Source organism: Onychostruthus taczanowskii, unplaced genomic scaffold (assembly GCF_017590055.1).
Source record: "Onychostruthus taczanowskii isolate IOZ18803 unplaced genomic scaffold, ASM1759005v1 scaffold18, whole genome shotgun sequence".
NCBI classification, from domain to species: domain Eukaryota; kingdom Metazoa; phylum Chordata; class Aves; order Passeriformes; family Passeridae; genus Onychostruthus; species Onychostruthus taczanowskii.
The window spans coordinates 13204165-13226159 of record NW_024499017.1 but is presented as its reverse complement, the minus strand read 5'-3'; the positions used below and the strand labels follow the sequence as shown (position 1 = coordinate 13226159).

General features: G+C 64.8%; 5 protein-coding genes across 12 annotated transcripts; 3 read left to right on the top strand and 2 right to left on the bottom strand.

The window, feature by feature from the left end:
* Window positions 1–38: 38 nt before the first annotated feature.
* On the bottom strand, window positions 39–7910 carry ZNF276 (zinc finger protein 276; the record flags this gene model as incomplete). The annotated part of the gene is made up of 11 exons (XM_041400875.1): window positions 39–819; window positions 1632–1731; window positions 1967–2084; window positions 2442–2517; window positions 2592–2702; window positions 2992–3072; window positions 4114–4192; window positions 5032–5532; window positions 6124–6176; window positions 6298–6607; window positions 7835–7910. Coding segments are annotated over 11 exons (1791 nt in total), but the record flags the coding sequence as incomplete, so codon positions are not given.
* On the top strand, window positions 7900–12587 carry VPS9D1 (VPS9 domain containing 1). Of its 2 annotated transcripts, XM_041400887.1 has the most exons (16): window positions 7900–7978; window positions 8426–8498; window positions 8581–8673; window positions 8772–8934; window positions 9228–9339; window positions 9479–9541; window positions 9701–9753; window positions 9832–9919; window positions 10055–10140; window positions 10230–10687; window positions 10833–10962; window positions 11042–11235; window positions 11309–11390; window positions 11514–11618; window positions 11932–12044; window positions 12453–12587. In XM_041400887.1, exons 1-15 carry the CDS (start codon window positions 7928–7930, stop codon window positions 12005–12007), a joined length of 1827 nt encoding a protein of 608 aa, XP_041256821.1. In that variant the 5' UTR covers window positions 7900–7927; the 3' UTR covers window positions 12008–12044; window positions 12453–12587. The 2 variants fall into 2 exon arrangements, with proteins under 2 accessions (XP_041256821.1, XP_041256820.1); XM_041400886.1 differs by lacking the exons at window positions 11932–12044; window positions 12453–12587 and having other exon boundaries at window positions 11514–11916.
* Window positions 12310–14021, top strand: SPATA2L (spermatogenesis associated 2 like). The gene is made up of 2 exons (XM_041400893.1): window positions 12310–12801; window positions 12880–14021. The coding sequence occupies exons 1-2, from the start codon at window positions 12454–12456 to the stop codon at window positions 13666–13668; spliced, it is 1137 nt and encodes a 378-aa protein (XP_041256827.1). The 5' UTR covers window positions 12310–12453; the 3' UTR covers window positions 13669–14021.
* A 42-nt stretch (window positions 14022–14063) lies between these two features.
* On the bottom strand, window positions 14064–17482 carry CDK10 (cyclin dependent kinase 10). 3 transcript variants are annotated; one of them, XM_041400892.1, is made up of 13 exons: window positions 17322–17482; window positions 17143–17215; window positions 16649–16720; window positions 16462–16564; window positions 16274–16355; window positions 15625–15692; window positions 15424–15476; window positions 15262–15331; window positions 15124–15183; window positions 14912–15035; window positions 14691–14830; window positions 14546–14598; window positions 14064–14469 (listed from the first exon to the last, which is right to left on the bottom strand). In XM_041400892.1, exons 1-13 carry the CDS (start codon window positions 17448–17450, stop codon window positions 14372–14374), a joined length of 1125 nt encoding a protein of 374 aa, XP_041256826.1. In that variant the 5' UTR covers window positions 17451–17482; the 3' UTR covers window positions 14064–14371. The 3 variants fall into 3 exon arrangements, with proteins under 3 accessions (XP_041256826.1, XP_041256823.1, XP_041256822.1); XM_041400889.1 differs by having other exon boundaries at window positions 14691–15035; XM_041400888.1 differs by having other exon boundaries at window positions 16649–17215; window positions 17322–17397.
* Window positions 17483–17689: 207 nt separating this feature from the next.
* On the top strand, window positions 17690–21477 carry CHMP1A (charged multivesicular body protein 1A). Of its 5 annotated transcripts, XM_041400898.1 has the most exons (7): window positions 17812–17836; window positions 18023–18042; window positions 18520–18597; window positions 18877–19023; window positions 19879–20007; window positions 20098–20285; window positions 20435–21477. In XM_041400898.1, the coding sequence occupies exons 1-7, from the start codon at window positions 17830–17832 to the stop codon at window positions 20454–20456; spliced, it is 591 nt and encodes a 196-aa protein (XP_041256832.1). In that variant the 5' UTR covers window positions 17812–17829; the 3' UTR covers window positions 20457–21477. The 5 variants fall into 5 exon arrangements, with proteins under 5 accessions (XP_041256829.1, XP_041256832.1, XP_041256831.1 ...); XM_041400895.1 differs by having other exon boundaries at window positions 17690–17836; window positions 18023–18597; XM_041400897.1 differs by lacking the exon at window positions 17812–17836 and having other exon boundaries at window positions 17843–18042.
* The last annotated feature ends 518 nt before the right edge of the window (window positions 21478–21995 follow it).

Sequence of the window (21995 nt, the reverse complement as noted above, 5' to 3'; positions counted from 1 at the left end):
ACACCTGACACAAGGAGCCGCCTTTCTCACCTGGGCCATTTTTTTCAAATTACTTTGTAAATAATTTATTACAAGCATAACCATGAAGCTCTTGTTACAATAAAAAGTAGGTTACAAATTTTCAGTTTAGACTTGCTTTGGGACTCATAATTACGTTGTTGGTTGGGTTTTTTTTCCTTCTTTTCCAAAACAAAATGTCTCCTCAAAGTTGTCCCACTGTCCTCCGTCCCCCTCGAGCCCCCAGGGGCACCTCTGTGCAGGCAGGGAACAGTTGTGGCCAACTTGGTTTCTACAGCGTGCGCGTGGGGCTGGGGACACGGAGGGCACTGCCAACGTCCCTCCCCCGGGATTAGACACTCTTAGTACAACACTGCCGAATCAGACGTGAGCATGGAAATCACTGCATGGGAACAAGCCTTTTCTGAGCAAGCTGAAGCTAATTCCACGGGGTTCTTTGGGAGACTAAAACGTAGATTTAAAAACCTCCAGTGCCGTAAGGGCTCCTACGGGGCTGGCAGCGCGTCCCCGTCCCCTCAGGTGGGCTCGGGCTCCGCAGTCACTTCTGGCTTCACGGCCTGGCCTTCCGCAGTCCCTGCAGGAGCGAGGAGCAGCAGGGGCTCTGGCTCCAGCGCCTTGCCTTTGTCCTGAGTCTGGGTCAGGGGGTGCACCATGGACATGTGGACGTTGAGGTTGTGGGCCTTCTCGAAGCGCTTCCCGCACTGGTCGCAGGCGAACTCCAGCTCGGCCTCGGCTTTGTGCTTGGTCATGTGGTACTTGAGGGAGGCGCGCTGGCGGCACTGGAAGCCGCAGATCTCACACCTGCCGGGGCAAAGGGGGCTCAGCACCCGCCGGGGCGCTGGGGCTCAGCAGGGCTTGGGAATGGACGTTTCACTGGATCGCAGAATCCTGCCGTGGTTTGGGTGGGAAGGGTAAAGCACATCCCAGCCCACCCCCTGGCACTATCCACATCCCCCACACCTTCCACCATCCCGGGTGGCTCCAAGCCTCGTCCAACTTGGCCTTGAACACTTCCAGGGATGGGGAATCCGCAACTTGTGCCAGGGCCTCATCATCCTCACAGGAAAGAGGATCTTTCCAACATCTCTTCTAACCCTGACCTTTGGCAGTGGGAAGCCATTCCCCTTTGTCCTGTTACTCCAGGACCTTGTCCCAAACCCCTCTCCAGCTCTCCTGGAGTCACTTTAGGCCCTGCAAGGTTCTTTAAAGTGTCCCTGGAATCTTCTCCAGCCTCAACACACCCAGCACTCTGAGCCTTCCCTCACAGCAGAGGTGCTCCATTCCAATATCCCATTTAACCCTGCCCTTCAGCAGTAGGAAGCCATTCCCCTTTGTCCTGTTACTCCAGGACCTTGTCCCAAACCCCTCTCCAGCTCTCCTGGAGTCACTTCAGGCCCTGCAAGGTTCTTTAAAGTGTCCCTGGAATCTTCTCCAGCCTCAACACACCCAGCACTCTGAGCCTTCCCTCACAGCAGAGGTGCTCCATGACCCTCATTCATTCCATCTAAAGTGATCCAGCCAGCATGCTGCCAGCTCCAGGCAGGGTTTGCATCCCACAGTTACTGTGCCAGGGTCAGTGACTGACCCCTCTGATCCCCGCTGGAATCACTTACTGCAGGGGCTTCGCTCCCGAGTGCCGCATCTGATGGACCGAGAGGTGCTTGCGTTGCTTGAAGGTCTGCCCACACTCGTCACAGATGTAGTTCCGTACCTCTGCCACGGGGGAGGAAACAGGGAGTCATGGCTTCTGCCGAGCTCCTGGGGTGTGCCCTGCGGCTGCCACGCGCCCTGGAGGAGTCTGAACCCCTCCCCTGCCCCCTGCACGACAGCTTGCTCCGCGTTCACAGGCACACAGAGCCCCGTCCCCGCTGCCCCCAGGGCCTGAGCAGCTCCTAGCAGGGCGCCACGGGGCACTGGTGTCTGTGCCCTGGCAGCTGCTGGCACTCACCCGTGTGGATGAGCTTGACGTGCCGCTGCAGGTAGCGGTCGATCATGAACACCTTGTTGCAGCCAGGGTGAGGGCAGGGCCTCTCCCGCACCTCCTCGTGGTGCTCTTTGATGTGTTTCTGCAAAGCGAGGACAGAGCTTCTGACAGGGAACAACCTGGATCCCCAAACACCGAGACCACCGTGTGCAAAACCAGGATTTCATCCCAATCCACCCCTGGCAGAAGGGGCTTCAGCTGGACACAGAGCAGCCTGTTCCAAGGGCTGCTGTGAGCCAGTGGCAGGCTTCCAGGACAGGAGACACAGAGAGCCAGAGCCTGGAAAAGGCCAGGACTCCCAGCAGGATGCTTTTAGTGGCTCACTGCCTCCCGCAGAGCAGGGTGGGGAATTAAATCCATCAGGGATCCTCTGCTCACATGGAAGTGGCTCCAGAGTACTGGGAGCCACCAGTGTGGGTGGAGCAGAGCCCGAGCTCACCTTCATGCCATCAGCCCCTCGGTAGACAGCGGTGCAGCCCTGGTAAGGACACTTGTAGATGGTGGGCAGCTCCTCCCTGCAAGCAGAGGTGTGTGAGGTGTTGTGGGCGTGGGGCTGCAGCCCAGCCCAGCCCTGATGGACCCTCCTTACCGTTCACATTTGATTTTTTTTTTCCAGCCTGGCTTAGGACCTGGCTTCTTCCTTATTTTGGGCTCTTCCGCCTTCTTTGCTTCTTTACTGTCACTTTTCTTGCCAGAAACCCTCCAAGAAAGAACCAGGACAGTAGTTTAAGACTTGATCTTGGTTTTAGACCCACCAAAGTGTCCCCAGCTGTTACAACTGCCTGTGACCTGGCAGAACAGGAACACACACAAGCCCAAGGCTGTGCCAGGCTGGGGATGAGGGCCCAGCCAGTTTAACCCAGTGGGGAGCTTGGGGGCATCTCTGTGACCCCCAGGCAGGAATGTGTAGGGAACAGAGCCCTAAGGAAAGGCACGTTGGCCCCATGGGGGTGGGCACCAGCCCCCCACCCACCCTGAGAGCCCCTTACTTCTTCTCGGGGTAAGGCTCGAAGGAGTCGTCTGAAGATTGCACGTTTCTCTTCTCGCTTTCATCGTCGCTCAAGAAGTCCCTGAGAGAGAGAAGCTGCCCTTTACCAACGTGACCTGGGGCTGACCCTCAGCACCAGCAGTTCCCCATTCCCAGCACATCCATCTCCCCCACGGCACGTGTTCTCCTCCCCATCCTCTCCCCAGGCAAACGCGGCGCCGGTGAACACAGCAAGGACCCAAACCAGGTCCTTTTAGGGCTAAATCTCTGCAAGAATAATCAAACCACTGTCAGGAGAACAAAAAACCAGCTGTTACTGAAAGGATCTATTCATGGGTGAGGGATGTGGCTGCTGCTTCCTCTACTAGGAAAAGGAATTTTGTGGAGCAAGAATGTCACGTAATTGTCTGGCCCAGGTTAATGAAGCTGCGGGTCATTCTGTATTCCCTCAAATATAACAGCCACATTGGGACTTTTCTTTTTCCTCCTTTTAGGCCTTAAGCCATACAAGAAGCAATTAATTCCTGAAGACAGGAAATAGGCAATAAATCGTTGCAGCCCTTTGAATGTGACAGCTGACAGGCCCAGCTGACACTGGAGTCACTCTGCACTTGGCCCTTTAGACTCGCAGTGCCTGGACTGGTGTGTTTACAGCCCCATTCCAAACCCCTGTGTTGGACTGAGCCACATCCTTGCCCACAACAGACTGCAGAGCTGCCAGGTCCCTCCCTCTCCCGTTTCCCAGTTAAAGGCTCTCCCCAGGAGCAAACAGGGTGGTTTCTCCACGTGCCACCCCGTGCCTGCATTCCCACTCCCACTGCTCTCCTGCAGCACCCCCTGGGGCCGGAGCAGCAGCTCCCGGCACGGCTCCTTCCCCAGCAGAGAGGGGACAAAGAAAGGCCAGGATTGCTGGGAGCAGCCCACAAACACGCAGCACACGTGTGTGCAAACCCCCCAGAGCAGAGGAGGGAGCTCAGAGCCCCAGTGCCACGAGCTCTGTGACAGCTGCAGCAGAGCCACCGCTCCGAGCCCCCGGCGCTGGTGGAGAAAGAGCTCCCCGGGCTGGGGAGTTCCCACTGGCAAAGAAGACATTTAGGCTAATTTAAACCCACTCTTCTCTCACCCCTCAGAAAGGTCACTGAACTCGTCTTTTACCCGCTCATCCGACGTTGCAGACAGAACCTGCTTCCCACTCAACTGTCCTAGGGAATGAAGGAGAACACGGTGTGTTACAAGGAAAAGCAGCAGACCCACGGCGGCCGAGGAGGAGCCGACTGCTCCGGCTGCACTGGCACAGTCACACCGTGGGGAACACGAGCTCCATGGCCATCAGTGATTGTTAGAACCAAACTGTCCCCTCTGCCCAGAAACGGCTCTCCCTTGTGCTCCACCCTGACCCTGCAGCTCCCAGGAGCAGTCTGGGTTTCCTCCTGTGACACCTGTAACTGAAAGAATTGTCACCAGGCAAATCCCAGCTGACATTCTTGTGTCCAGCAGCAGACATCTCCTGTGGGTGCTGCAGCTAAACACAGCCCCGCTTCTGCAGCTCAAAATGGGTGTTAATTCCTCGCTTCTGGAAGTGGTGTTTGGGGCAGTGCACCCAGCCCAAACCCATTCAGCAGTTTTCCTTTAGGGGCAGAAGGGCTTCCTGGGATTCAGCACCAGCTGCTGTGCAGCAGGGAAACCCAGCTCCAGGGTCGAGCCGAAAGAAACATCTGACAAACATGGTGCTGAGGAACCAGCGACCACTCCATATCCCCAGGAAGAGCCTGGCAGCAGGCTCTCCCCTCTATCAGAACAGGAACAGCACACGGAACCAGGAGCATGACCCCGTGTTCCCCTGTCCCTTCTGCACGGCTCAGCATCCTCCTCCCCAGTCAGACGCCAATCTCTGAGCACTTCCCAGAAGGATCTGCACCCTCCCTGAGGAACAGCAGTCTCCAAGGAGAGGGCCCAGCCCCTTGTCGCTCCCTGGGCCACCTCTCCAGCTCCCCGTCCTTCCCCTGAGGCCGGGCCAGAGATCAGGAAGCAAACCCCTTACCTGTGGCAGCGCTCAGAGGGGAGACGGGCCGCGGCAGGGCCTGCTCCCGGACGGAGGCCGCGCCGTCCAGCTGCGAGGGAGACGGATCCCTGTCCTGCGGCGGCTCGTGCTCCACACTCAGCGGCACCGCCGTGGTGCCTTTGTTGGCGGGCCGCTGGCAAGGAGCTGTCCTTACTGGAGCATGCTGGGCTTTGGGAGCAGGAACAGCCTCGGCATTGTCCGCCCCGGCCCCGTTGTCAGTCAGGCGCCGCTGCGCCGAGCCCTTGCTCCGCTCCCGCTTGGCGGCCAAGGCGTTGTCGAGCAGCGCGGAGCTGCAGTCCGAGTCCGTGTCCATGACGTAGTCGTGGCCGTCCCCGCAGCCCCAGACGGCGCGGATGATGCCGCAGTACTCGGAGGAGAGCACGCTGCGCAGCGCGGGCACCGAGGCGCAGCCGCCGGCGTGCGCGTGCGTCCAGGCCACCAGGCTGTGCAGGCACTGCGGGCTCGACGTGATCAGGTCAACTGCCCGGGGGAGAGGCAGCACGGTCAGCCCGGGCACCAGGGACACAGGGAGGGGACAGGGATGTGCATCTGCTCCCCCCTGGGCTGCCCCACAAGGCAGGTGGGAGCACCCCAGAGGGCTGCAGCAGGGCAGTGCCAGCGCCTGCCGGGGTGACAGAACCACTGAGGAGGGAAATGACCTCTGAGACCACCGAGGCCAACCCGTGTCCCTGCCAGCCACACCAGAGCACTGACTGCCACGTCCAGTCTTTCCCTAAACACCTCCAGGGACAGTGGCTGCATCACCTCCCTCCATCATTCACTGAAAGGGTATTTCCAATTGTCCCAAGTGTCCAACATCATCTGCGACAGGCCTGGCACTGCCACCCAAATCTGCTCTGCCTGCTCTTCCCACCCCCAGGTGAGCCTCTGCCCATTTGGCCCAGCTCAGGAAGGTGAAAATTCTCCTGTGAAGCCAGAGGGAGGAAGGAGAACCACAACCAGCTGCGCCAAAGGAACCAGAACCTCCCCAGACGTGGTCATTTCTCACCACCCACCATCCCAGCCCTTCACTGGCAGCGGGGCAGAAGGAAAAGGGGAGTGGGCACTCACCCAGGCAGGAGGCACCTCCTTCCATACCCGGCTGCGCCTGGACCCCGCTGCTCCTGCAAAAACCAGAGGGGCACAGTGGGATTTGGGGGTCATGGAGGGACCACGGGGGAGCACGGGGCAGCACGGGGCAGCACAGCACGGCGCTGCTCCCCGGAGGCGAGGAAGGCCACATACTTTCCTTTGGACTTGGCGTGGCCCGTGGGCGAGGCGTTCACCCTCTGGATGAAGGTGCGGAGGACGCTGCGGCACTTGTAGAACTGGGCATGGCATTTCTTGCAGACGAACTGCGGCAGCGCGGGGTCCTGCCGCACCGCCACGCCCACCAGCCGCTGGAAGTCGGCGAAGAACACCTGGTCCAGGCGCCGCTGCTTCTCCGAGTTCTCCCCCAGCACGGGCACCTTCCCGAAGGCATTGCGCAGGCTCCGCGAGGAGAACTTGCCGTGGCACAGGCGGCAGTAGCCGGTGCTCAGGGCTCTGCCGGTTCCTGCCCGGGAGGAGCAAGCGAGGCTGCTGAGAGGTGGAAGCGAGGAGCCCAAAGGTGCTGCCTCCCCTTCATCCCAGCTGCCTCCTTAGCCCTGCCCTTCAGCAAAGCACGGGAAATCCAGGCAGGACGAGACCCTTCTGACAGCAGCTGACCCAAAATCAGCCCTTCTGGCCCCACTGTCGCAGCGGCAGAGCCTCCTCTGCGCTGTGGGGTTCCCGGGATTGTGCCAATGCCATCCCTCGGTTTCAGCAGCTCTTCCCCGGTGTTCACCTCCCAAGTATTTACAGCTGGCATTGTGTCCCTCGGCTGCCCCAGCGCTGGCTGTCCCTTTCCTCAGCTCCCCGGCAGTGCCCTGGAGTGGGGCAGTGTCACCCGGCAGTGTCACCTGCGGCACCCCTGCGCTGTGGGATAATCTCCATCCCTCCAGTGCGCCCCGGGTGTGAAGGGAACCCCCAGCACAGCCTCCTCCCGGCCCTGATCCCACCGAACCGCGGGGTGGGAGCGGCTCCCAGGGCTGCCCGGGGAGCGATGGGGGTCTCACCACAGGGCAGCACCTCCCGGAGGAGTGTCGTGGGGGGCTGAACCCCCCGTTAGAGAGTGGCCGCTGTCCCGGGGCAGCGCCGGTGTCCCAGCACCCACCGGAGCCGTTAGAGATCCCGCTTATCTCCTGCCCCAGCTGCAACGCACCCGGCTAGCAGCCACCCCAAACCGGGATGGCGGGAGGGTCCCAGGCACCCCAAACCCCAAACCGGGATGGCGGGAGGGTCCCAGGCACCCCAAACCCCAAAAAGGATGGCGGGAGGATCCCGACCGCGCTCAAACCGTGACGGAGGGAGGGTCCCGGTCACCGCCTAACCGGAGCAGGCAGCGGCCGAGCACCCCGAGATAGCGGGAGCTTTCCCCGCTCTCCCTCCCCGTGTGCCGAGCTCCTCCTTACCTCGCCGTTACCGGCACCGGCATGTTCCGTGTTTCAGGGGGAAGAAACTCCACACAAACGGGTAAATTCTGACCTGCCGCCCGCTCGGTACCGAGCCCCGGGACGGGGGCTCTGACCCCGGCCGGGCGGAGGGACCCCGCCACACCGAGGGCTCGCCCGTACCCGGTCCTCGCAGCCCGTCCCGGTGGCGGCCGGTCCCGCCGGTGGCCCCGCAGCGGCTCCGGCCCCGGGGAAGCGACTCCGGCCGTGCCCCCGCTCCCCCCGCCCCGCTCCCCGCGCTCGGGCCTCACCTGCCTCCGGTGCGCAGGCGGTGGCCGCGGGGGGCTCGGCGGGCTCGGAGCCGCGGGCGGCCGTGCCGGGGGTGCGGCGGGGTGCAGGGAGCCATGAGGGCGGCGAGCGGCGCCCTGGGCATGGACAGCGCCGGGCGGACCAGGGTGAGCGCGGGGACGGCCGGGGAGGGACCCCCGGCTTCGGCCGCATCCCCGGGACTGCACCCCCGGGGCTCCCCCCGCATCCCCGGGCTCAACCCCCGTTCCCGGGGCTGCATCGCCGGCCTCCTCCTGCATCCCTGGGCTCCCCCCGCATCCCCGGCTTCTCCTGCATCCCTGAGCTCCCCCTGCATCCCTCGGCTCCGTCCCCCGGCCTCATCCCCAGCCGCGGGGCAGCACCCCCGGTCCCATCCGGCACCCCGGGGCTCACCCGCGGCCCCGGCCTCACGCCCCACTGGCGGGGCCGCATCCCCGGTGTGTCCCCGCATCCCGGTGTGTCCCCGCATCCCCGGTGTGTCCCCGCATCCCCGGGCTCCCTCCATCTCCCGTTCGGAGCCGCAGCTGCGATCCCCCGAGGCCGGGGGGGTCCCGGCTCAGCCCGCGCCTTGGCAGGAGGCCTACGCGGAGTACCTGAGGAGCATCACCCTCATCGCCCAGGCCCTGCAGGAGGAGGCGGCCGCCACAGGTAGGGCAGGACCCCGCGTCCCCCCGCGGAACCGGGGCGGGGGTGGAAGTCCTGCAGCGCCCTCAACACAGCCACCCCACAGAGAACAGCGAGGGGCTCACCCCGGACACCCCGAAACTGCTGAAGCTGGCGGAGCAGTGCCTGGAGAGGGTCAAATCCATCGCAGCGGCGCTGGGTGAGTCGGGGTGGGGGTCCCGGCTCTGGGGAGCCGGGTGCCCCCGCAGGGCCAGGCTGGTGGTGGGGCACAGCCCGCCTGTCCTGCCCCCTCCCCAGGGAAAGCCCAGGTGAAAGCGGCTGCACAGGAGCGGGGCGGGGGCCCTGCGCCTCTCCCCCGGCACCGCCGCGTCTGCTCGGACGAGGGGGGCAAGCTCTCGCCGTTCCTGCCCCCGGAGATCTTCCAGAAGCTGCAGATCGCTGAGGCACAGAGCTCACGGAAGTACGGGGGGCTCGGAGCTGGGACATGGGGACTGGGTCACGGGGCTGGGACAGGGAGCGGTGGAGCATGGGGGCTGATGTGGGCTGAGATACAGGGGCTGGGATGTGGGAGGCTCAAACACAGCAGGTAGGACATGGGGGTTCAAACACCAGGGGATTGGGACACAGGGTCTGGCAAGAACAGTGACACAAGGACTGCTGGTGGCCACATGCCTGCCTGTGGGGTCACGGAGCAGGATGTGGTCCTGGCACATGTCCTGTGGCCTGTGGAGAGTGCTCAGGCCGTTCCTACAGGGAGCTGACCCCGCTGGAGGAGGCCTCCCTGCAGAACCAGAAGCTGAAGGCGGCCTACGAGGCACGGGTGGCACGGCTGAACCCAAACCAGGCTGTGCAGAAAACATCCCTGGCAAGTGGGGGCTGGGGAGGAGCTGGGAGCTGGATAGAACTGGCTGCCAGGCAGGGAGAGGGTCCTTGGGGGACCCCTGCTCCCCACTGATGGCCATGGGGTGTGGGTGGATGTTCCCAACTCCCCTCCTGCTCCGCAGACGCTGTCCCTGCAGCGGCAGATGATGGAGAACCTGGTGATCGCCAAGGCCCGAGAGGAGACTGTATCCTTCCCAGAGGGATTGCTCCAAGAGCCTCTGCCCTGTCCTGGCTGTCACCGACCCCACGCAGGCCTTTGGGGTCCCAGCTGGGGCATGGAGGAGGGTGAAGGGCAGGGGGTGAGCACGCTGGTGGCTCTGCTCCCTTAACTGTGCCTGGCCCAGCTGCAGCGCAAGATGGAAGAGCGGCGGCTGCGGCTGCAGGAGGCGGCCAACCGGTGAGTGGGGATGTCACTCAGGGACCCTGAGCTCTGGGGACACCCAGCAGTGCCCTCACTGGCCCGGGGTGTCCCCAGGAGGTTCTCCAGCAGCGTGGCACTCACCCCCGAGGAGCAAGAGCAGCGAGCACTCTACGCTGCCATCCTTGAGTATGAGCAGGACAATGTGAGTGTGTGCCAGGGGCTGCTGGCAGGGCTGGGGGCTGTGCCACGGGGCTGGGGGCTGTGCCATGGGGCAGGGGGCTGTGCCGTGGGGCAGGGTGCTGCACCATCCCCATGCCCAGCCCTGGACACTCCCCAGGACTGGCCAAGGCAGTGGAAGGCGCAGCTGAAGCGGAGCCCGGCGGATCTCTCAGTGGTGTCAGGGCTCTTCTCCTGCCTCCTGAGGTACTGCTGAGGTGGGCACGGCCCTGCCAGAGCGAGGGGGCTGCAGCTGCTGCCGGTGCCCCCCGCCCACCCCACCCCTCTGCCCACAGCTGCCCCGAGCACCCCATCACGCAGCTGCTGCGGCGGCTGCAGTGCGCGGTGTACGCCCGGCTCTACCCCGCTGTCAGCCGCGGCCCCGCCGACGCCTCCCCCGCCTCCCCCTCGGCTCTGTCCTTCCTCTCGCTGGACGCGGGGGGCTCCTCGCTGCCCACCGAGCCGGGGGGCCGCCGGCTCCGGGCGTCCCGCAGCCTGCACTGCATGTTCTCGGTGCCCGAGCACGGCCCGGCGCTGCGGCACAGCCAGTCCAGCACCCCCCTGGCTGACAGCGGCGCCCCGGGGCCCGCCGAGCCCCCCGAGCCCCCCCGGGAAAGCTCCTTCGAGGACCTGGAGCGGTTCCTGGCGTCCCCCGAGGGCTGGGCCCCCGCAGAGCCCCCGGCCAGCTGCGGGCAGGACACGGCGCTGCCGGAGCTGCTGAAGGGCGTCGTGAGGGACATCCACAACGCCATCGGTGAGGGACGGCCGAGGGAGCAGGGGGTGGTTGGGGGGCTCTCCTGCGCCCCACTTTGACTCGGGGCACAGGGTGGGCAGGATGGAGGGTCCCACTGTGGGTAGGGCAGGGGGTCCCAGCGTGCTGTGTGCCTCACCCTTCCCAGACAGGCTGCTGGCTCTGACTCTGCTGGCCTTCGAGGGGCTCGGCACCGCCGCCGGCAAGGACCAGTGCCTGGCCTGCCTGGAGGAGGCTTTCTTCCCCCCGCTCTGGGCCCCACTCCTGGCCCTCTACAGGTACCACGACCCGCTTTGGGGGGGGTCCGAGACCCACTGACCCCTTCCTGGCACCCCCGCGTCACCTCCGTGCCCGCAGGACCGTGCAGCAGCCCCGCGAGGCGGCCCTGGCGCGCAGCATGGAGCGGCACCGGCACGCCAGCCCCGCCGACATGGGGCTGGCCTCGCGCCTCTTCCCGCCCGGCCCCGGCCGCCCCGCGTACGCCTCGGCCGTGCAGGACCTGCGCCTCATCCCGCTGGAGACCTGTCCCCGCAGGAAGCTGGAGTGCCTCGGTGAGCGGCGCGGGGGACGCGGGGGCGGGGGCCCGGGGGTGGCGGCGGCCCTGACGCCCGCCCTGTGCCGCAGTGCGGGCCCTGCGCGGCATCTGCGAGTGCGCCGAGGAGTACTGCGGCACCCGGGACGCCCGGAGCCTCGCCACGGCCGCCATGTGAGTGCAGGAACGACGGAGCAGGACGGGAGGGAGAGAGGGAGGGCGGCTGTGGGGCCTGCGCCCGGTGTTGGGCCGCCATTCCAATGTGGCCACCGTGGCTGACGGTCCCTGTTGTCACAGCGGCGCAGACGACCTGCTGCCCATCCTGTCCTACGTGGTGCTGCAGACGGGGCTGCCCCAGCTGCTCTCCGAGTGTGCGGCGCTGGAGGAGTTCATCCATGAGGGGTACGTGCCGGGCTGTGGGCCATGCAGGCACCCCTGGGCTCGGGACACCCTCCTGGGACGGGGCTGTGGGGCAGGAGGTGGGCTGGAATAGCAGCAGGGCTTGAGGGGTGGTGGGTGGGATGGTGTCCTGGTCACGGCAGTGTCCCAGCCATGATGGTGTGGCACCCATAGTGGTGTCCTGGTCACGGCAGTGTCCCAGCCATGATGGTGTGGCGCCCATGGTGGTGTCCTGGTCACCACAGTGTCCCAGCCATGATGGTGTGGCACCCGTGGTGGTGTCCCGGTGGTGACAGTGCCATGGCTGTGGGCACAGGTACCTGATCGGGGAGGAGGGGTACTGCCTGACGTCCCTGCAGAGCGCCTTGTCCTACGTGGAGTCGCTGCAGTGAGGAGGGGGCGGCGCGGGACCCCCAAACCCCCGGGCAGGTGCTGCCGCCCCTCCGCGGGTCCTCCCGCCCAGCAGGGGGAGCTGTGGCGCGGGCTCAGCCCCGCCCCGGGGGCGGAGCTACGGGCGGCACGTGCGTTCCGGCCCGGTGCGCGCGGAAGGGGAGCGGGAAGGGAGCGCGAGCGGCCGGGAGCGGCAGGTGCGGGGGGAGCCGGGACCGGGGCGGAACACCGGGAGGCCTCGGTGGGGAGAAACGGGAGGAACCGGGGCCGGGGAGGGACACCGGGGGGACTGGGGTCAGGGAGGTGCCGGGGAGGCCTCGGGGGAGCGGAGTTCCGGAGCTGGGGCTTTGGCGGGGGATCCCCACAGGTTCGGTGGGGGGTTCCGGGGCTGGGGGTCTGACGGGTCCCGGGGTCCCTGGGTGGGGTCTCACGCTGCTGTCCCCGCAGGATGTGTGCAGGCTCGGCGCTGCGGCAGGAGCACCGGCAGGACTACGGGCAGGAATTCCGGCAGGAGTTCCACCAGGAGTACCGCCGCTCTCTGGAGCGGGAGCTCGGCCCCGCCGGGACCTACCCCGGCCCCGCCGTGGCGGAGCGGCTGCGGCAGCGGCTGCAGCAGGAGCCGGAGCTGCTGGAGGCCCTGCAGGAGGACGCCCTTGCACTGCTGGCCCGGGGGCTGCGGGACCACCCCGACCCCGGGCTGGCGCTGCGAGACCTGGCCAGCGCCTTCCGGCTGCTGGAGCTGGCGGCCGTCAACCTCTACCTCTTCCCGTGGCGCCGGGAGTTCGGCACCATCCCGGTGAGGCCCTGAGGTGGTGTGGGGATGGTGTGGGGGGTACCCAGACACCTCCAGCCACGCTCCCCGCTCTCTTTGCAGACCTTCTCCGGCGCCTACGTGCACCTGCTGCGCCCGGCGCTCCCCGAAGCCGACCTGGTGCGGAGTTTGGGCCGACTGGGCTACGAGCGGCAGGACCGGCACCGCCTGGCCGTGGAACGGCTGCCCCCGGGGCCCGCGCTGATCGCTGCTGCTGTCGGCTTCCTGGCCTGCCGCCTGGAGTGCGAGATCCTGGCGGAGCTGGCACCACGGCTGCGGTGCCCCCGCGCCGAGGAGCTGCTGGAGGCGCGGCGTCGGGCCGGGGGTGCCGAGGGGCGCCTGGAGATGCTGCAGGACCTGGGGACGCGGCCCAGGGCGGCTGCCGACTGCGGTGACGGCGTGGATCTCTACCGGGAGAGTCCAGACAGCCCTGAGGACACAGGGAGCAAGGACACAGCCCCCCCAGCGCCGTGGAGGGACCCTCAGGATGTGCTCACGAGGGGCTGGGGACGCTGCGACAGCACGCTTGCGCCAGAGCCCGTGGGCAGCGCCGATCCGGACACCTCCTCTCGCCTCTTCCCGGAGCGGGAGCTGGGAGAGCCCCGGGGTTGCCCCCAGGCCACGCCAGAGCTGCCCTGCTACCAGCTGCACTCGTGCCTGCAGCGGGGCATGCTGCCCTCGTACTGCTGCAGCACCTGCCGGCAGCTGCACGGCGGCGGCTGCGCCCTGGGGCGCGCCTGCCGCAGCCGGCACCGCGGCCAGGAGCTGCGCGGGGAGCGGCAGCAGCGCCTCTGGCTGCAGCGCACCGAGCTGGACATGCTGCTGGCCAAGGGCCCTGTGCCCCGCTGCTGACACGGCTCTGCTGCCCCTGCGGAGGGCAGGGCACGGATGCTGCTTGGCACAAGGACCCGGACTCGTCAGCCGTGCCAGGCCCGGCCCGGGCACTGCTGCTGTAAATTATTCAGTGCATCAGTAAAGTGGCTGTCTCGGCGTGGGGTGTTCTGTCCTGGTGAGGGGGACAAGAGGCCTGGTGCAGGGGATGCAGTGAGACCTGACAGCACAGCACCCTGTAGGAGCAGCTCCTGTTTCCCTGAGAGTGGGGGCCAGGATCCACTTAAAGGGGGGCAGCAGCTGGATTGTCATGGAGGTATCCTTGTCCCCAGGGTGACACAGAGGAAGGAGAGCAGAGTCACAGCTTGTCACACTCCTGCTGGAACCAAAGAATGAAGTCACTCAGCACAATGTTGTCACTGCCAGATACTTTTATTGATGGCAGTGACTTATTGATTTATTTATTTTATTGTGGGTTCCCCCCACAGACAGCACAAACCAGGACCCGCCTGGGACAGGACTGACCCTGCCAAGCCTGGGCATCCCTGCACCCCACCTCTCCTCTCTCCTGGCTCTGTGGCCACGCTTGCCCAGCCACACACTGCAGCCTGCCCCGTCCCACACGGGCAGATGGATGGAGGAGCTGTCCCCATGGCGCTGGGACTGCTGGGCTGAGGGAATCCACCTCAGCCAGGACACATCAGGGCTGTTCCCAGGGCACAGCTCAGGGCTTGCTGCGCTTGGCCTGGCTCTCCGTCGCCGTGCTGGCCGCCCGCTTGTTCCGGTGGTGTGGGAAGGTGGGCATCAGCTCTGGCTCACAGGCTGTGGGGCACAGAGAAGGGTCAGCAGGGCCCAAAGCCTCCCAGTCCTTCCCTGCCCCAGGATGGGGAGTACTTACGCAAGGGCTTCTCTTTGAAGTAGGAGCTCTCCAGGCAGTCCTTGGCTGTGGCCCTGTGGGGACAAGGGTAAGTAGCAGGGACCACCCCAGCCTAGGGGACAGCAGGTTCCTGCCCTACCCACCCTGCATCCTGCCTGGCTCTTACCTTTTCTTGGGGTCATACATGAAGAGGAAGTTGAGCAGTCGCAGCCCAGCCTCCGAGAGCCAGGGAAACCTGTGCTTCAGGTTGTTGTAGGGCTGTTTCCGCAGGGTGTACTGGGTGGCCAGCGGCAGCTTGGAGAAACCCTGGGGGAAACTGAGTGTGAGGAGGGGCCTTGGAGCAGCCAGGGAGAAAGGACAATGGGAAAATGGGCAGGGAGCTCTCACCGGCCAGATGTTCTCGTTGGGTGTCCCCAGGAGCTGCACGATGAGGTCGATCTGGTGGATCTCAGAGGTGCCTGGCAGCAGTGGTTTGTGTGCCAGCAGCTCGGCCAGGATGCAGCCAGCAGCCCTGCAGAGCAGAGTAGCCTCTGGAGTTATCCCCCTGCAGTGTGCAGCCCCCCAGCCCCCTGCAGGCAGCCTCAGCCCCTCTCCCTTACCACATGTCGATGCTGGTGGTCTGGGTGGTCATGCCCAGCAGCAGCTCCGGTGCGCGGTACCTGCGCAGGAGACACTCGGTGTCAGAGCTGGCACCAGCCCATCCCACTGGGGGAGCCCACCCTGGCACTGCCACTCACCAGAGAGTCACCACTTTGGGGGTCATGGGCTTAGGGGGCATCCCGTAGGTGCGTGCCAGGCCGAAATCAGCTGCAGCAGAGAGCGAGAGTCAGGAGGAGCCCAGCTCTGACTGCGGGCACGGCCCAGAGCAGCCACGGCCGGGTGCAGCTGCCAGGACTCACCTATCTTCACACAGCCCTTGTCGGTCATCAGCAGGTTGGAGACCTTCAGGTCCCTGTGGGAAACAGCAGCTGGAGGTGAGAGACCACACAGAAAATCCAATCCCATCGTTCCACGCCTCCCTGCCCTGCCGGTGCTCCCAGGGCGTGGGAGGTGTCCCCAGATACCCCTCTGTCCCCCCAGCTCCATCCTGCCACTCCTACCTGTGGATGATGTAGTTCTCATGGAGGTACTGCAGGCCCTTGAGCACCTGCAGGATGATGCACTTCACCTGGGGACAGAGGACAGGAGCGGTCACCTCTGAGGGAGCAGCACTGACTGGACAAACCCACACAGCCCAAACCCACTGGGGTGTCCTGCAGTCTCTCCATCCCTGTGTCCTCACAGGGGGTTCTGGGTGGGTATTTTCTCCCAGCTCTGTTTCCCTGACTGTTCTAGTTCCAAACCCAGCCTGGAAAGTCCCTGAAGGTGTCACTGAGAGTCAACAAAGCCCAGCTCCATCAGAATCCCTAGAATCTCCCAGCTCAAGGTCTGGGGAGCCCGTCACAGTGCCCACGTGTTTTGGCAGGAATGGCATCACCCTCTCAGGGGTGCCCTCCATCCCTGTGTCCTCCCAGGAGGTTCTGGGTGGGCATTTTCTCCCAGCTCTGTTTCCCTGACTGTTCTAGTTCCAAACCCAGCCTGGAAAGTCCCTGAAGGTGTCACTGAGAGTCAACAAAGCCCAGCTCCATCAGAATCCCTAGAATCTCCCAGCTCAAGGTCTGGGGAGCCCGTCACAGTGCCCACGTGTTTTGGCAGGAATGGCATCACCCTCTCAGGGGTGCTGGACCCAAATCGTGCCCCACCCCGTACCTGAGCCTCCGAGAAGGGTGTTTGCATGTTCTCCAGGAGACTGGCCAGGTCCTGCTCACAGTATCCCATCACCAGGAAAATGCTGTTGGAGACAAAGTAAGGTCAGAGCCTCCCCCAGGACAGCTGGAGAGCTCAGGGCTCCAGGGGAGGTTTGGAAGGCAGAGGCAGGACAGAGAGGGGACTCTCACCTCTCCAGGTGGTTTCCCACAACCACGTCCTTCAGCTCCACGATGTTGGGGTGCTGGAGCTGCAGGAGCAGGGTGATCTCCCGCAGGCTGCTGATGGGCATTCCTGGGGGAGGGAGGAACACTGCTTCAGAACAGGCCTGGAGACAGAGCCAGGACAGAACCCCATTCCCCCATGCTCCTCCATTACCGTCCTTCTCGTTGTCCATCCGCACCTTCTTCAGCGCCACTGTCTCGTTGGTCACAGTGTCCCGGGCACGGTCTGGGGACAGCACAGGCCACGTTGGCACCAGGACACACACCTGGCTTTGTCCCGACCTCACCTCGGCCCCCCCCGGCTCAGCCTCAGGGTGAACTGCGTGAGCTTCAGGCGCCTCCCGGCCCAAACCGCGCTGGGATTCTACACGGGGGAAAGGCTTCCCCCTGGCAGAGGGCAGGGATGGACGGGATATCCATGAGGAACATTCCCTGGGAGGCTGGGCAGGCCCCGGCACAGGGTGCCCAGAGCAGCTGTGCTGCCCCCGGACCCCTGGCAGTGCCCAAGGCCAGGCTGCACGGAGCAGCGCGACATCGTGGAAGGCATCTGGTGGCAGTGCCATCCCTACCCAGGGCAGGGGCTGGGGCGGAATGAACTCAGGCCCCTTCCCGGTCCCGCACGCCCCGGGAGGCAGTGCCCGCACTCACACACGATGCCGTACGTGCCCTCTCCGATCCGATTCAGCTTCTCAAACTCCTTCACGCTGCGGCACCGTCCCAGCTGAAACCAGAGAGCCGCGTTCAGCCGGGGCCGCCTCGAGGGCTCCTCACCGGGACCCCCCGCGGGCCCCCAAGCCCTCCCACACCCCGGGACCCGCTGCACTCACCCGATCGGCCGCCGGAACCTCGAAGAAGCCGTCTCCGCACAGTCGCCGCAGCCGCAGGGGCTCCAGCTCAGGCTCGGCCGGTGCCGTGGCCGATCCCGGTGCCGCCGCTCCCGCCTCAGGCGCCGCCATGTCCACAATTGCGAGTTCCGCCCTGCGCGCTCGGTATTATCCTGCCTCAGGCTCCGCCCACCCTCAAGCCCCGCCCACACGCATTAAGCCTCTGGAAACAGTCGTTAGCGAGGGACCAATAGCGACCCCGGGCCGGGATAGCCCCGCCCTCCATTGACCCCTCCTCATCGGGGCCCCGCCCTCAGCACCGCCCCGTACCGGATTTTTGGCCCCGCCCCTTCGCCATCCCTCTGACCCCAACGCTTTCCCGCTGACCACGTGACCTCCCCCTCCCCTCCGGCCGCCCCGTCGCTCTCGCGAGACTCAGCGCGCGCACCCCGGAAGCGGCGGCGGCGTCACCCGGAAGCGGCGGCGGAACCCGGAAGCGGCGGCGGGCAGGATGGACGGTACCGGGGGGATTGGGCGGTACCGGCGCCTCCCGGTGGGGCTGGGGCGGGTCGTGAGGGGTGGGGCCAGGGGTGAGGGTCGGGGCCGGTACTGGGACTGGTGGCCGGGACGTGTGGGCGGGGTCGCCGGTCACCCGATGCCGGTACCGGCCCCGTCGCTGAGACCGTGCTCTCCTTCCTTTCCAGACACGCTCTTCCAGCTGAAGGTGAGAGCAGCGGAGGCCCTTCCGCTTCCGTCCCGTCCCGCCGGTGCCGGGGGCGTCCCGGGCGCGGTTCCGCCGGCTCGGCCTCCCCGGGGCCGTGAGAGGAGGAGGCCCCGGCTGAGCGGAGAGCGGCGGCGCCGCGGGCAGAGCGTCGGGCAGGGTGCCCACTGCGGGGCGGCGGGGGTGGGCCAGGTGGGCACGGGCCCGGGGGCACAAAGGGGAGCGGCTGCCCCGAGCCGGGGGCAGGGTGGGACACTGGGAATTGGGAATGGGGAATTGTTCCCTGGGAGGGCGGGCAGGCCCTGGCACAGAGCCCGGAGCAGCTGGGGCTGCCCCTGGATCCCTGGCAGTGCCCCCGGCCAGGCTGGCGGGGCTGGGAGCAGCGGCAGTGTCGCTGCCGGGCAGGGGCACCGGAGGCTCCGGGGTGCCCCCGCCCGAGCAGCCCGTGCCCGTCCCGCTCCGTCCCGCTCCGTCCCGCAGTTCACAGCCAAGCCCATCAAGAGGCTCTCCAAGAAAGCAGAGAAGGACTCCAAGGCCGAGCAGGCCAAAGTCAAGAAGGTGCGTGGGGCTCCCCGTGCGGTGCCCGGCGCCGCGGGCAGCCGGGAGCACACCGGGGCGGGCCCGGGGCACACTCAGCCGGGGGGGGGCTGGCCGCTGCTCGGCTCACCGGGGTGGGCACGGGGCACAGTCAGCCCCGGGGGGGCTGGGCGCTGCTCGGCTCACCGGGGCGGGCCCGGGGCACACGCAGCCCCGGGGGATGGCCGCTGCTCGGCTCACCGGGGCCGTGCCCTGCCGGGACGCCCCCCGGCGCTGTCTGAGCGGGCTGTGGCGGGGCAGGCGCTGCAGCAGAAGAACGTGGAGTGCGCACGGGTGTACGCCGAGAACGCCATCCGCAAGAGGAACGAGGGGCTGCACTGGCTGCGCATGGCCTCCCGCCTGGACGCCGTGGCCGCCAAGGTGCAGACCGCCGTCACCATGAAGGGGGTGAGTGCGGGAACGGGGCCGGGGGGCACGGGAGTGCTGGCTCCGTGTGCCAGAGGGCTGCTTCGGTGTATTATGTATAGTACTTTTCATATATATATAGGGATATATATATATATATAGGGAGATATATATATATATATGTAGGGATATATATATAGGGATATATATATATATAGGGATATATATATATATAATTTATACAATATAAATGCTATATAATGTATATTATATTATTTTAATCATTATTATTTATATAGTAGTAATTTAGATAATTTATGATATTTTATGGTATTATTTTATATTTATTTATATAATAGATAAATAATATTTTGTAGAACCGTACTAAAAAGAATAGAGAGAAAAGGATCCATCAGAAAGCTAGAAAAGAATAGAAGGATAAGAAAAGAATAAGGAAAAGAATAGAATGATAATAAAATCTTGTGACTGCTCAGAGCCTCGACACGGGTGGCTGTCACTGGTCACCAAGCAAAAACAATTCCACGTGCTGGGTAAACAATGCTCCAAATCACATTCCACAGCAGCAGAACACGGAGAAGCTGCTGGAGCCTCCCAGCTTCTCAGGAGAAAAGATCCTGGCAAAAGGACTTTTCCTAAAATACCTCTGTGCCAGGAAAGAGCCCCCAGCCGGGACTTGGGAGCTCCATCCCCACATGCAGCTTCCCCTCTCACTGCCCCCAACCAGCCCCGGTGCCCCCGTGTCCCAAAACGACCCCAGCAGGGCTCCTGGGGGTCTCAGACCCCTCAGACAGGCTCATCCTGCCTGCGACGGCGCCAGGACAGTGCAGGATTGGTCTGGAACCCCCAGGGCATTCCTGAAGGAATCTCCTCTTGCAGGTGACGAAAAACATGGCTCAGGTGACCAAGGCTCTGGACAAGGCCCTGAGCTCCATGGACCTGCAGAAGGTGTCGGCAGTGATGGATAAATTCGAGCAGCAAGTGCAGAATTTGGATGTGCACACGTCGGTGAGTGCCGGCCAGGAGAGAGAGGGTGGGATGGAGAGGGATCCCTGCAGTCTGTGGCCGGGCAGGGGGACAGGGCTGTGTCTGTCCCAGGTCATGGAGGACTCCATGAGCTCGGCCACCACGCTGAGCACGCCGCAGGAGCAGGTGGACAGCCTGATCGTCCAGATCGCCGAGGAGAACGGGCTGGAGATCATGGACCAGCTGAGCCAGCTGCCCGAGGGCGCCGCCGCCCTGGGGGAGAGCTCCGTGCGCTCCCAGGAGGACCAGCTCTCCCGGAGGTTGGTTCTCTCCCGGCCCCTGGGCACTTCCACTGCTTCCCAGATCCCCCCCTGGCCTGCAGGGGAGGAGTTGGCCCTTCCTGGGGGCTCACAGGGGTCCCTGGCCGTGCTGGCCCTGACCTGGCTCCCCTCTGCTGCTCTCCCTCCAGGCTGGCTGCCCTGCGGAACTGAGCTCTCCCTGGGCCTGTGGATGGCACTGCTGGAGCAGGACCCCCTCCTGCAGCCCCCCCTGCCTCGGGACTCTTCTCGGGGGGTGACAGCCCTTCCCTGAGCCTGCGGCCATCCCGGTGGGAATCCTGTGCTGGATCGTGGGGGGGCTTCGTTTGGGGGTGCTGCTGGTGGCAGAGCCCCACGTGCTGACTAAAGGGAACACTAAGGGGATTTCCCTGCTCTCGGGATGCTGCTCCCCAACTCCTCTGTTGTTCCCTGTCCCTGCCCAGAGCTGAGCTGTGGGCTGAGTTCCTCAGGAGCTGGCTGGGAGGAGCAGGAGAGCCCACGGGGGTCCCCATCTCGGGGAAGGGCCCCGTGCCCGGCTGTGGAGCTGGGGAGGTCGGTGCCTTGCAGGAAGGGGCGGTGACAGCGGGGTGTCCCCTCCCTCGCTGTCGCTGTCCCCGTGCCCTTTGCTGCTCCGTGTCCCGCCGGCCGACACCCCCAGCCCCATACCACGAAGTGCCCTTTGGAACACCCTCCCCTGCCAGCCCCGTGCGTGTCAATCCACAGATTCCCCAGGCACTGCCAGCTGGAAGTGGTTATCCCGGCCCTGACTGCCAGTGAGGACCCTTGTCCAGCACTGGGAGCGGATTGCAGCGCTGTGGTGGCTGCAGACACGTCCCCAAATGTCCCCCTGCTGGATGGGTGTGACAGGGAGTGCAGAATCATCCCGGGAGCAGCTCTGCCTCGATCCCTGCACCTCGTCCCTGGATGTCCTCTGTCCCTTTGCTGCTGGCACCAGGCCGGGGGCGGGGGCTGCTCTCCGTGTCCCCTCCCACTGCTCGACCCTGTCCCTTGTCACCTTCCCCCGGGCTGGAGCTGTTTGTGCCCCTCCCCGCGGCACTGCGGAGCTGCTGGATTGCTGGAAGCCCTCCAGGAAGGAAGCGCTGTTTCCTTTGGGTCTCCCAGGAGGAACTGTCACCTCTGGGGGATGTCATGGGGCCACCTCCCGGCACAAACACTTCCCGCTGCGTTGATTGTTTTTCCTGAGTTCAGTGGCCTTGGAGCGTGTGGCTGGTGACACAGAGCCTTCCTCGCCACCGAGGAGGAGGAGGAGGAGGCAGCTTTGGGCTACAGCAGAGCACTGGATCTTGTCCCACCTCCCACTGGGCTGGGTGGGAAGCTGGGGGACCCTGGAGATTTGTGCCTGGCTCCTGGCTCCCTGCACGGTGTCCCCGCAGCACTGGGGGCTCCAGACCTGCCCCCTGTCCCTCTCCCGAGCTGTCTCTCTGTGGTTTCATTGGTGGTTTTTTTTTTAAGCTTGTCTTATTTGCCTTCTTTTTGCCCAAACCGTGTCCGTGCCCTTCTGTGGGTTTAAATAAACAATCTCTGAACGCCCCAGGGTGTGTTGGGGGTGTGGATGCACACGGGGCATGGTGGTCCCCCTTGTCTCATCGTGTCCCCTGTCCTGTGCCAGGACCTGCTGCCAGGGGCTGCCCTGGAGCTGAGGAGGAGGAAGGGACTGCTCTTCTTCCCAGAGCCTCTGCCCATCCAGGAGCT

Coding starts and splice junctions, on each gene's coding strand:
- VPS9D1 (XM_041400886.1), top strand. CDS start 7,928: ATGAGGGCGGCGAGCGGCGCCCTGGGCATGGACAGCGCCGGGCGGACC. Junction 8,674..8,771: donor ATCCATCGCAGCGGCGCTGG/GTGAGTCGGGGT, acceptor CCCCCTCCCCAG/GGAAAGCCCAGGTGAAAGCG. Junction 10,963..11,041: donor CCACTCCTGGCCCTCTACAG/GTACCACGACCC, acceptor CCGTGCCCGCAG/GACCGTGCAGCAGCCCCGCG.
- SPATA2L (XM_041400893.1), top strand. CDS start 12,454: ATGTGTGCAGGCTCGGCGCTGCGGCAGGAGCACCGGCAGGACTACGGG. Junction 12,802..12,879: donor GGGAGTTCGGCACCATCCCG/GTGAGGCCCTGA, acceptor CTCTCTTTGCAG/ACCTTCTCCGGCGCCTACGT.
- CDK10 (XM_041400888.1), bottom strand. CDS start 17,057: ATGGCACTGCCACCAGATGCCTTCCACGATGTCGCGCTGCTCCGTGCA. Junction 14,831..14,911: donor CCAACGAGAACATCTGGCCG/GTGAGAGCTCCC, acceptor AGTTTCCCCCAG/GGTTTCTCCAAGCTGCCGCT. Junction 14,470..14,545: donor CTTCAAAGAGAAGCCCTTGC/GTAAGTACTCCC, acceptor TGTGCCCCACAG/CCTGTGAGCCAGAGCTGATG.
- CHMP1A (XM_041400894.1), top strand. CDS start 17,974: ATGCCGGTACCGGCCCCGTCGCTGAGACCGTGCTCTCCTTCCTTTCCA. Junction 20,008..20,097: donor ATTTGGATGTGCACACGTCG/GTGAGTGCCGGC, acceptor TGTCTGTCCCAG/GTCATGGAGGACTCCATGAG. Junction 20,286..20,434: donor GAGGACCAGCTCTCCCGGAG/GTTGGTTCTCTC, acceptor CTCTCCCTCCAG/GCTGGCTGCCCTGCGGAACT.